The sequence below is a fragment of the Morus notabilis genome, unplaced genomic scaffold (genome assembly GCF_000414095.1).
Source record: "Morus notabilis unplaced genomic scaffold, ASM41409v2 Scaffold1174, whole genome shotgun sequence".
NCBI classification, from domain to species: domain Eukaryota; kingdom Viridiplantae; phylum Streptophyta; class Magnoliopsida; order Rosales; family Moraceae; genus Morus; species Morus notabilis.
Genome location: NW_010364428.1, coordinates 23372 through 35396, shown reverse-complemented (window position 1 = coordinate 35396; position 12025 = coordinate 23372). Strand labels below are relative to the sequence as shown.

At 34.8% G+C, this 12025-nt stretch overlaps 1 protein-coding gene across 2 annotated transcripts; it reads left to right on the top strand.

Moving 5' to 3' along the window:
• The first annotated feature begins 4658 nt into the window (after positions 1-4658).
• On the top strand, positions 4659-12025 carry LOC21387793. 2 transcript variants are annotated; one of them, XM_024171157.1, is made up of 7 exons: positions 4659-5057; positions 5413-5645; positions 6215-6908; positions 7600-7951; positions 9782-9876; positions 10501-10695; positions 11084-12025. In XM_024171157.1, exons 1-7 carry the CDS (start codon positions 4878-4880, stop codon positions 11708-11710), a joined length of 2376 nt encoding a protein of 791 aa, XP_024026925.1. In that variant the 5' UTR covers positions 4659-4877; the 3' UTR covers positions 11711-12025. The 2 variants fall into 2 exon arrangements, with proteins under 2 accessions (XP_024026925.1, XP_010104942.1); XM_010106640.2 differs by having other exon boundaries at positions 7600-7966.

The following is a 12025-nucleotide window of genomic DNA, read 5'->3' as shown; positions in this document are numbered from 1 at the left end:
GTTGCTAATGGTTTTTTTCCTCTCCTTTCTTGTTATTCCTTTCTTCCTTGTTTCGTTTGTTTTCGCCATTTTATTTGGAGTACTAGAAACCAATGGAGTACCTAAAAGAGTAGGGCAATGACTGATTTCAACCATTACGATTGAAAAAATTTTGGAAACCTAAAGGCTTGAAAGAAATCAGTATGGACCCTTGCAACAACACAAACACACGCTTCATTTATTTGCTCATTCGAATTAAAAACTTGAAAACTTGAGTTAAAGACAATTTTAAGAACTTTCTCGAGTTCATTATCTTGTAGTTAAATACAATTTTTTAATTTATAAATAGTTTGTGTTTCTATTTTGGATTTGAATATTGTAGAGTTTGGATTCTACAATTGAATTTGTTTAGAGGGCCAGCTCCTCCCAGACGTCGATCGTGGTTGGCGTCGATTTAGTCTCGAGTCAATTAAATGTTAGAACGAGAACGTAAAGTATAAGAAATTTAATTGTAAGATCTATAGTGGTTTACTTTTAATGCGAATGCTGTTCTATTGTAAGATCTTGATCACTACATATTGTCAAAAGTATAATTATAATGGAGAATAAGAAAAGAAGAGAGATGGGGAGGGGATTTAGAGAGAGTAAATAAGAAGAATGTGTGATTTACAATTCGTGGTATCAATCTTATATGTATAAGAGATGATTTAAGCCTCCTAAGTTTTCTTTTCCTAGAGCTGACACGAAGATGATTTCTCAAACAATCAATTGGTTGGAGAGATACCTTCTCTGTTTTGCAACCTTGATGGGCATCAATGGGCAGGCAAATTAGGAAGTTTCCCTTTCTCTAGTTTCAGTTGACTTTCTTCTTCCTTTATTTTCTTAATTAATTTAAGGGTAACTTCCTGTCCAACTTTAATCTAATTCTTGCGTTTATCTTTAAATTTGGTTGATTTGGACCTGGTGACTTTTAAGGGATCATTGCTTCCCCAATCAATCTTTCAGCAATTGATTCTTCCGATTGACATTCGTTGTGAAACGTTGTATATAAATTTTACTCCAAACAGTAAGCCCTCCACCTTTATTCAATGCAAGTCGACTCAAGGAGTGTTTTGTCAACTCTCAAGCTTCCTCGTGTCGATTTGGTGCAATTGGAGCTTCCTTTGATATTCGTTGGTCTTCTTAGATAGTTTTGGAGCGGTGGGGTTAGAGTGTCGCCCGGAATGGCACCACTTTCGTAGAATCTTCACGTGGCATTGTTTGGTGGGCAGAGTTGTTGCGATTGGATGTGGGAGTGATGTGCTGCAAACTCAAGGCACGTAATTCAGTGGTTTGAAATGATGGCGCCTACTCAAGTCGATCTTAGCCGTTTGCAAAGATTAATGGGATGTTTCGTGTCTCCGTGATTCTGAATCATAATTTTTAATTTTTTATAATATTTTTTTTTATAAAAAATTTAAATTTTAAAAATTAGAATTATAAATTATGATTATCTCGTCTATCCATTGCAATTTTAGGCAATTAACGAGAATTTGAACCAAATTTGGTTCATGTTTCTCATTTCTTCTCACCATAGCCCTTGGAGTTCATCTTGTTTTCTCCCTTGCACGGAGCCTCATCCAAGCAATTTTCTAGGTAAAATCGCCATAGCCTTTTTTTTTTTTTTTTTGCTTTCTATTTCCATTTTCGCTTGCTTAGGTTAGGTCACTTTCATTTTCCAATATGCCCCCGCCCTTAGAGTCGATTTTAGGATTTGAAACCCATTTTTGCTTTCAATTTTCCTGCGAATCAAAGTGGGAACACAATAGGTGAAAAAAGAAATAATACAATTTCGTTTCTCAGACAAACCTATGATCATGAGGCTTTTGGATGATCTTCATGCTTCAGGTGGTTTGGATTTCACCAAGTCACCATTTGAGCCACCAGCTAGTGACTTGAGGCGAGATCATTTCTGTGAGTCATTGGTGGTTCGCTCAGACGTTGCAGCTAACAATGGTGACGATGTGGGGAGGTTTATTTGATTGGGCTATCTCGAAGAGAGCCTTTACTCCATGCTTATAGCTGAGGATGTCACAAGGTTGAGGGAGAAGTTTAAGATCCTGGAGGGAATTGAAATTCGTACCTCGGAGTTTGCAGATAGCTCTTGAGAGGGTGGTTTGTTTGCTGTCTATGTTCTCTTCTTAGAGTCATGTATGAGGTTTTTCTAGCGCCACTTGCAGTTTATCTCAAACTTCTCTTCTTAGAGTCATGTATGAGGTTTTTCTAGCGCCACTTGCAGTTTATGTCTTGAACAACTATCACATGACGATTAGGCAGTTGATTCCGTACTCTTGTTGTGTCCTTTTGTATGTGTCCACTCTCAGAGATAAGGCTAGAGTCGACTTGAGCAATGAGGCTTTTGGACCCTCTATTTTTTGACGTAAAATCCGGACTCACGGCGCCGGTACATATTTAGTTATGTTCAGTTCATTTTGTTAATTCAAATTTTTACTGTAGTAGAAAAAATTAAATGTTATTTTCTGTGAAAATTTTTAACTGTAATAAAATTAAAATTAAAAACTCAAATCGGTAAAATAAATGAGATGTTTATGCCTCACCAGAAAAATCCTTTTGGCCATCGAGCAAGCTAAACTTGCAGAGCAGAAGTGGAAGAACAAGTTATCATGGCAAAAGGGGTTGTTGACGCCCTTGGTTGCAGCTGAGTGACTCCAGTCTAATGGGGTAGACCTTATGAGTTACTTTTATTTAATTATAATTTCTTTTATTATGCTTTTGAGTCATTAAGGGACTGTTCTTTTAGAGTGTGACTTGAGTGTAATTTTTTAGTTAACTTTAAGTTATAACTTGAGTTGAAGTTATAACTTGAATAAAATTGAGTAAAGTTGAATAAAGTTAGAACTTAAAAAAATGTGAACTTAAATAAAATTATAACTTGAGTTTTAACTTTTTCTGAGTTTTATTATAAAATAACAATCCTTAAGTAAATTTTCGCTTTCTTTTGCATTCTTGAGTCGTTTGCTAACTCTTTTCACTTTCTTTTACTTGCAGAACACGCTTGGAACAAATGGTGTTGATGTTGTTGCAACTGGCAATGCGACAACTTGCGCGGCATCAACTCGCAAAGTTGTAGATGCGCTCGTCTTGGAATAAATAACACATTATTAACTCGACACAAATAAATTATTTACGCCAAGTAAATAAATCTCAATAAATACATTTTAGTGAATTCATTATGTATTTCAATTATTTTAAAATGTATTACTTACTTAAAAAAAATTAATCTCATTGGTGCTCTTGAATTGTGGAGTTATTTCTACTTTGTCTTTTAAACTTTAAAACATTTCATTTTATCTTCTGAATTTTGAATTTATCCCATTTAAACCTTTTGTCAGAATTTATGTTGAAATCACATGCAAAAATAGAGAGTTTAAGTGTGACCATGTAGTTTTTACCTTTTTGTTTCTAACATAAATTTAAACAGAAAGACTACACGACAACATTACTCTCTTTTTATCTATATGTTTTTAATAAAAATTACAGCAGAAAAAGTTAAAAGAGAATAATTCAAAATGTAAGGGGGCGTTTGGTATGAGAGAATCAGTAGGAATCATATTCTCAAGAAAGTGATGAAGGATAATATGATTCCTAAGAATAATACATTACTGTGTTTGGTTCCATACATGAATTTTTTTCAAATTTTCAGGAATATTACATTACTGTGTTTGGTTTAAATTCTTAAGAATATTACATTACTGTGATAATAAATAAATATAATAAATATAATAATAATAATAATAATAATAATAATAATAATTATTAATATTATTATTATTATTATTATTATAATAAGATTCCTATGATTTTGAGATTTCTGGAATTTGAATAACACCACGTTGGGTGGTATTTAGATTACCTTAAAATGAGGGAAAGTGAATCCCATGGTAATCACTTTTCTGGGAATCTAAATATTATAATTCTTATACCAAACATGATAATATTACAGATTCCTATTCCCATCCTTAAAATTACTACATACCAAACACCCCATAAGAAGTAAAGTTAGAGTTTTTAAAATTGAAGAGACAAACTGAAAATGACGGTTTAAAATTCAGTAACATCAATGATAATAATCTTTTAAAAAAAGTTTCAAGAACAATTATTGAAAAAAGAAATTGTTAACAAAATTAGGCAGGAGAAAAACACCACCTATCACTCAATTGAATTATTAAATTGAGGAGACAAACTAAAAATAACATTTTAAAATTTAATGACATTAGTGATAATAATCTTTAAAAAAAAAAAGTTTCAAGAACAATTATTGAAAAAAGAAATTGTTAACAAAATTAGGTAGGGGAAAATCGCCACCCATCACTCAATCAAATTATTAAGGCATCGTTTTTTTCACCGATTTGAGTTTTTAATTTTAAGTTTCTACAGTAAAAAGTTCTCAAAAAATGTTACATCAACTTTTTTTACTATAATAAAGAGCTCTAAAAAAATGTCATATATAAACTCAAATCCGTGAAGTGAACGATGCATAAGAAGGAAAAGCAAAAAAAAACAAAAGAAAACCACGTGGAGAGGCTGCATTGTCCCATACGCGGTTTTTTGATTTGCAGGAATTTTACTACGTTTTCTACCGTTACTCTCTCTGTCTCTGTCGGTCCAACATCGCCGAGAGAAAGAATAGAAAGCTTTCAAGCCCGGAGGCTTCTTCACCTAAAACTGTAGATTCCGATTCCCCTCTGATTTCCGGAATCTGATTCTTCCATTTCTTAGAGAGGGAGAGTATTCTCTTTACTGATTAATCTTCAAGATCACAGTTCTTTTGCAATACAAAAGCAATCTCGGAGTTTTTCGCGGAAATTCTGAAATCGGAAATAAAATTGTGAATAAGAATGTGGTGGTTAATCTTGTTCGGTCTCGGGATTGCGGTTGGGGCAGTGGCGATTTTGGGAGCGGAAGCATTTCTCTTGTTCGTCGTCGTCAAGCGATTGAGCCGCAAAACCGAGCAATCAGATCGCAAAATCGAACATCTTGACCACAATCAATCTCTTGATTACTCCCACAACAAGCAGGTAATTTTGGAATTCGTACTTGTTCCTGTGCAATTTTCCATTACGTTTTCTTTGTTTGCTTTCCAAGAAAGGAAATGATTCCTAATTTTCCCAAGTGGAAAGTCTAATTGAAGAAGTGACATTGGCGAATAAAACAAATTCGTGATGCTTAATAACCAATAAATTGCATTTTACAGATTGCCAGAGATTTTAAAATATAACCCTGTGTTAAGTTCAAGAAACATTATTTACAAATTGAAGCCCCAATTTTAGAACTGTTTACCTTTTTCCATTTTTCTGTGTGCTATACAAATTTTTCAAGCCTTTTATTTTCTCTTGTTGATCCGGATGTTTATTGTGTGTGTGTGTGTGTTAGGGAGTAGTTTGGGTTCTAGAATCGAATAAAGTTCCAAAAGATTGGCTGGACAAAGCACCAAAAGAGCAAAAACGGAAAAAGGAATTCTTTGAGGTTTCTCCTGTAAGAAAACATGCAAGAATCAAGGACCAGTCCCTTATTTTGACGGATTCAAATGGCTCCAAGACGACTATGAAGCTGAAAGGCTGCAGTATTGAAGCTGTTTCCGCATCAATGCTATCTTCAAGAAAATGGTAATGCAGTCTTTTGGGAATGAATTCTTTTGCTGAAGAAGATGGTTTTTGAAGGACTTATCTGCGACTTGTCATGTTTTATATCACGTTGATATGTTAAGCGTTGTTTACCTGAAGCAGAATTTGTCCATCAATGGAACCTTCTTTCATTTTTTATGTCGCATTAATCCTTTGGAATGACAATCTAGTTTGAAAAATAGTCTTACACCATGTTTCAAAGCTCAACGTTTTGCGTAGTGCTTCAATAAGGTTATATCATTGCTTGTTTCTGGTTATCAGTACTTTTCTATCAAGGTCCCATGATACAACAAAGAAGCACGATGGTGCACTTTGTTTGAGCAAAGCCTTGATCCACATGTTTACGAATCATTTAATCATATTGGTTTTGCCTGTCTCCTGAAATGTGTTGTCGCAGTTTCATCCAAATGTCTATGATTGCTTTACGTAAGTATCATATCACAAAGTACATGTCAAATGGTTTTCAAAGGCATATAATCTCTTGTTATTGTCTCATGGTAAAAAATAAGAATTGTTATACTTTTAATTCCTTTTTACTCTGGGTTCTTCAGGGCCAAAAGATTCCCCATCAAATTGGAGAACAAGGTATCTGCAATTTACAAGGACAGCAAAACCGTTTACATTTACCTTGAAACTTCTTGGGAAAAAGAATCATGGTGTAAAGCTCTTCGTTTGGCATCATGTGATGATAAAAGTAGGCTTGACTGGTTTTTGAACCTGCAAAAAGAATTCAGCAGTTACTTGACAGCCTTAAATGCTAGATATCCTACATTCATGAAACCATCAGCAGGGTTCCATGCTTCTGAGCTAGTAGATAGGGCACAGAAGGTTGATGGCCCATCATCAAAGGTTCGCACGTTATGGAAGAAGTTTGCAAAGAAGGCTTCTAAAGGTGGTGCAGAAAACAAGTTATCGTGGATTCCGTCTTTGGCCCATGTGGAGAGGACAATAAGTGAGAAATTTAATCCATACCAGGATTCAGCTCAGGGTACTAGCTTCTTGAAGAATTCTCTACCAATTGATGTTGTTAAGCATTCCACAGAAGATAATTTGGTTACATCATCTTTGCCGACATTAATTCATTCAACTAGCCAAAGTCAAATTTCGAGCATATCTGCTGCAGACACTGATGAAAGATTTGGTATAGATGAGGGAACTCTTTGTAAGAATTTATTAATTTCACGGCTCTTTTTTGATGCCAAAAGGAATGCAGGAATGAAAAGATCTCTCCAAGCACGGATTCAGGTAAATTTTTTAACAGGGGTTAAGCATTTTCCTTAATGAGCCTAGTGCATATGCATGTGGTTTTCTGATGCGGTCAGAGAAAGTTTGTTTCTTTCTTTTTTTTGAACTCTAATTTTTTTAATAATAAATTCATTGATTTGATCTTTGTTCTCAAGGTCAATTTACGTCAATCTTTGTAACTTAGTACTATATTAGAGAGGGGCAGAAATTCTCAAAGAAGAATATTAGGCATCGGGTTTTTTTTTTTTTTTTTTTGTATGTATTTTTTCTTTTCTTTTTCTGAGGGTATATATTACTTTTCATTGCACCTAAAAACATTGCCGCTCCAAAAATAAAAAAAATAAAAATTGCCGCCCTCCCTTTTTGGTGGATATATCCATGAAACTTTCATAATACATTGATTCACAGATGTATATGTGTCAGGGGTTTGGAGAAATGATAAACAGAAGATAAAATTGAGGAGATTTTCTATCCCGTTTATAGTTATTCTTACGGGTTGTAAACAGAGCAGAAAAGTGTACATAGGTTGCATACTATTGTCGATATCATATCGTAGGTTATTGTGGCTCTTTTTTCTTTTTTTTTGTGCATTGTGAACATGTTTGCTGCAGAATCGCAGATAAAAGAAATGAAGATCGATGTGCTAGATGCAAATATAATTATGCTTTTTCTTCTTGGTGGTATATAACAGAGAACATTGTCTAATATGCGGACCCCCAGTTACATAGGTGAAGTCATCTGTACTGACGTTGATCTTGGGAATATTCCACCATATATACATGGTATAAGGGTTCTTCCCATGGACACGAATGAGGTGTGGGCCTTTGAGGTGGACATTGAATATTCAGGCGGTGCAGTTTTAGGCATTGAAACAAGACTTGAAGTGCGTGAACTAGATCCGGAAAAGAGTATCGTTGGTCCAAATTCTGAATCAAATTCTGTTGGGGATGTATCATCGGAGCTTCTTGAAGGTTTTGAGTATTTTGGAAAGCAGTTAAATCTTGCTGAAGGGACAATTGAGGAACCAGAGCACAAGGAGGAAGGTGATGCTAATCATGGTTAGTATACCATGTATAGACCATCTTTTAGTATCTAAATTAATCTTTTAGTATCTAAATTATTACATTTCATAGCTCTGGCATTTGTATTAAACCATACGGTTTAATGGAATTCAAAGTTAAATTTTGATTGTCAATAGTAGATAGCTACATAGGGCCACAGGGGATTCCAACTTGTTCAATACTCAACAAAACAATATCTATGAGACATGTAAGAGGGTGTAGATTTCTTTACTCCTAAATGAAATTGGCCTGGCACCTGAATTTTAGTAGTTGACATTGTTTGGTGTATGGGATCATGGTAACTGAATAAACTTGATGCTAACTTGTTCTATACTCAACAAAATGGGACATGTAAGAGGGTGTAGGTTTCCTTACACATTCTAAATGAAATTGGCCTGGCACCTAAATTTTAGTAGTTGACATTGTTTGGTGTATGGGATCATGGTAACTGAATAAACTTCTATATGTTTTTTTTTTCGACTTTATCATTATTATTATTATTAATCTCATCATTATTATTGTTGTTATTATTTATTGTTATTAGTTGTGATAAGAAACATACATAAAGAAAATTTCTAAATAAAGAATGAATTCTTCTCACATGAAATGCAAACAGCACATAACACACAGCACATTAAACCATACTCACATTACCCGCACACTCATGAAAGATCTTCCCAACTTTTATGAGTTGATTACAAGAGAGATCACTTTAAGTCCTTGGAGCTAGATGGTTATAGCAAAGCCAAATGCTGATAGAATTAGATGGTTATAGAAAAAGCCAAATGCTTATTATTCTATTATATGCAGAAAAGAGACTATTGGGTAACCGTATTTAGTGAGAAGTTTTACAGGATTCTTTTTTTACCTTGGAAAAGAGGTGAAATAAGCACATATTTTTCTTCATAGTTTGCTCTTTTAACCTCAACCAATCTTAACAAGCACAGATTATTTAATACGACAAAACCTGACGCATTTATGATACCTGTCTCTTCAATTGAAATGATACATGCCAGGACACATGCTTATAATTTATAGACTATTGGTCTTTTTAAGGACTTAGCGTGGAGTTTACGGCCCCGTTCATTTCGCTGATTCGAATTTAGAATTCGAGTTTTTCTACAGTAAAAAGCTCTCACAAACAATCACATCTAACTTTTTTGCTACAGTAAAAAGCTCTCACATAAAGTCACATCTCAACTCGAATTAAAAACTCGAATCAGCGAACTAAACGGGCCCTACAATTGTGCAGGTCCTTCAGATTTTTTCTTTACAATAGTTTGTCATGTTTTTGTAGGGCCACAAGATCTAAAATGATGAAGGATTGTGATTTTTATAAATTTCTACCTCTACCTATCATTGAGATGTTTGTTTTCTCCAAGTTCCATAGTTACATATTGAATTACACTTTGATCAAGTAATCTGACATCTTTTACTAAGAATAGATCAGAACATATGCCCTTGTCAAGAAATTTATTTTTTAAGAGATATAAATTATTAAACTAGAATGACATAGGTACGATGATCTTGACAAGAGGTGAGGTGAAAAGCTTTAGGAACTTTATCAGGTCAGACTAAGGGATGATAATGAGCAAACAAAAGTAACGTGGAGAAGAGTTGAGGGAAATTATCTGAATATACTCAACAAGAGAAAGTTCTATGTTTTGGTTCTTATATCTGCATTTTCTCCATCTGAGCTTCTGCTTCTTGCAAACAAAAGAAGATATCAATATATTATTACTTTTAGATGTTCAACAAATGTTAAAATAAGGGAAAGATTGTGACAGTTTTAACTGATTGTTTTCTTGGCAGATACGTTAAAAGGGTCTAAAAGTGCTGTATCTGCATCAACTTATCCTTCCAGGTGGAAGGCTATTGTTAATTCTATTGCCAAACAGGTTTCTCAGGTTCGTAAGACACACACTCCCTATATTTTCAGGCCATAGCTTTTGTGTATATGTGCTTTTGTAGCTTGGTTCCATGACATCAGCATTGTTGTTTTTCACTTCGTTGAAAGGGTCTTTCAGACAGACCTTTATTAAACAACATTGTTTCTGAGCTTTTAATCTCCCTTTCCCGGAGTTACATTGCTTATATGATTTCATCTTCAACAAATACGTGCTCAAATGATATAAACTTGGAACTAAAGTTGTGCCTTTACCATTACCATGTGTTAGGAACAAAATAATAGAGGAAACCTCATGATATTGACTTCTAATCGCGTTCTCTACGTTGCATTAAGGAATTTGGACATTATTATTCTTTTTTTTTTCTTTTTTTTTTCAGCACCTTGCATGGAGAATCGTAGAATATGGCTACGTGTTTGTGTCCGTGTTTATGCATTTATCTCTCAATTTAATCCTCTATTATCTCATACTTTCATTTACTCCTTTCCCATCCTTCCCCCTGTCTGCCCTCCTCTCTCTCACGCATGCACGGGCGTACACACACACATGGATCTGTTTTAGAAAGTTCATGATATGAAGGCTTTTAATATTTTCTTAAACTAACCATTTGTATATATAATCAAGGTGCCCATCTCTTTGGCGATAAGGGTAGCATCCCTTCGAGGAACAATACGGTTACACATAAAACCACCACCTTCTGATCAGTTATGGTTTGGGTTCACATCCATGCCCGACATAGATTTTAACCTGGACTCAGCTGTTGGGGATCATAAAATTACAAATGGACACATTGCTTTGGCCCTGGTCAATCGACTTAAGGTACAAATAAGACACTCCGTTATAATCAATTTACCTTCTATTATTAATTTTGATGTTCTTATAAATATATATATATATATAGTACTAATTCCATAGAAACTGATCAGCAGCTCAATTAGTGATAGTTGTTGTTTATAAGGATCATATCCTAAATATACCCTCATGATAGTTGTCCAGGTTTCTAAACAATTTAATCGCAAACATTTTGCTAAAAGGGATTTGTCATCCATAGCTGGTGGTTTTTTTTTTTTTCTTTTTTTTATAATTATTTGGTAGTGAAGTATCTCTCTCTCTCTCTCTCTCTCTCTCTCTCTCTCTCTCTCTCTCTCTCTGTTAAAAGGATGATGCTATGGTGCTTTTGCTGATGCTAGTAGTTTCACATGTGCAGGGGGCAATCTTTGAAACGTTAGTGCTTCCAAACTCTGAGAGTGTATGTATTCCATGGATGTTAGCAGAACAGGATGATTGGGTGCCACGGAAGGTTGCTCCTTTCATTTGGCTTAATCAAGAATCTGCTAATGATCCTGCGACCTCCTCTGGTCAGGTAATTAGCAACCCACCCTGTGAAGGAAAACCCAAGACAGATGTTAATAGAGGGACCTCTAACGCTAATTCTCAGAGCAATAATCGAAATTCAAAGAATGCTGAACGTATTCAACCCATTAGTGAATCTTTAGATAACTTGCCGCGTTCAGCTAGTTCTGCCTGTCCATCGGATAAGACTTTGCAAGAGTTGAGAACCCCATTGTTGGGAAATGATGAACATGGAACTGAAAAGGACAAGGGTGGGGAGATCCCAGAGTCTGAATCAGCTTCTAGGTCTTTGAGTTTTCCCGATAGACAAAATCAAGCTATTGAAGAGGATGATTCGAGGCCAAAGAAAATCGGAACAAGAGCAAGGATGCTTGATCTAGGAAAGAAGATGGGAGAGAAATTTGAAGAAAAGAGGCGCCATATTGAAGAAAAGAGTAAACAAATTGTTGAGAAAATGAGAGGATCAGAAACAGCACGATAATATAGGTAAGAGTTGCTTTTGAATAGTTGCTCTGGCCTATTTGTTTTGCGAATGGTACGTATATTTTCAGTTGCCTAAAACCCCAAGGGTACATAAACGTCATTTTCCGGTTTGTGCTTTTTAGAATAGCTAATTTTCCAAGATGATGCAATGCAGGAATTTCATAGATTTCTTATACTTTGTACGAGATATGTGAAAGACGAGTATTAGTGCCAAGTCCTAGTTAATCCTATCAGGAACATTTTTCATAGTGAGAAACAGATTCTTTGCTGTGTTATTTTCTCTTGCTTCCATAAAAATGCATCTCTAACTGAA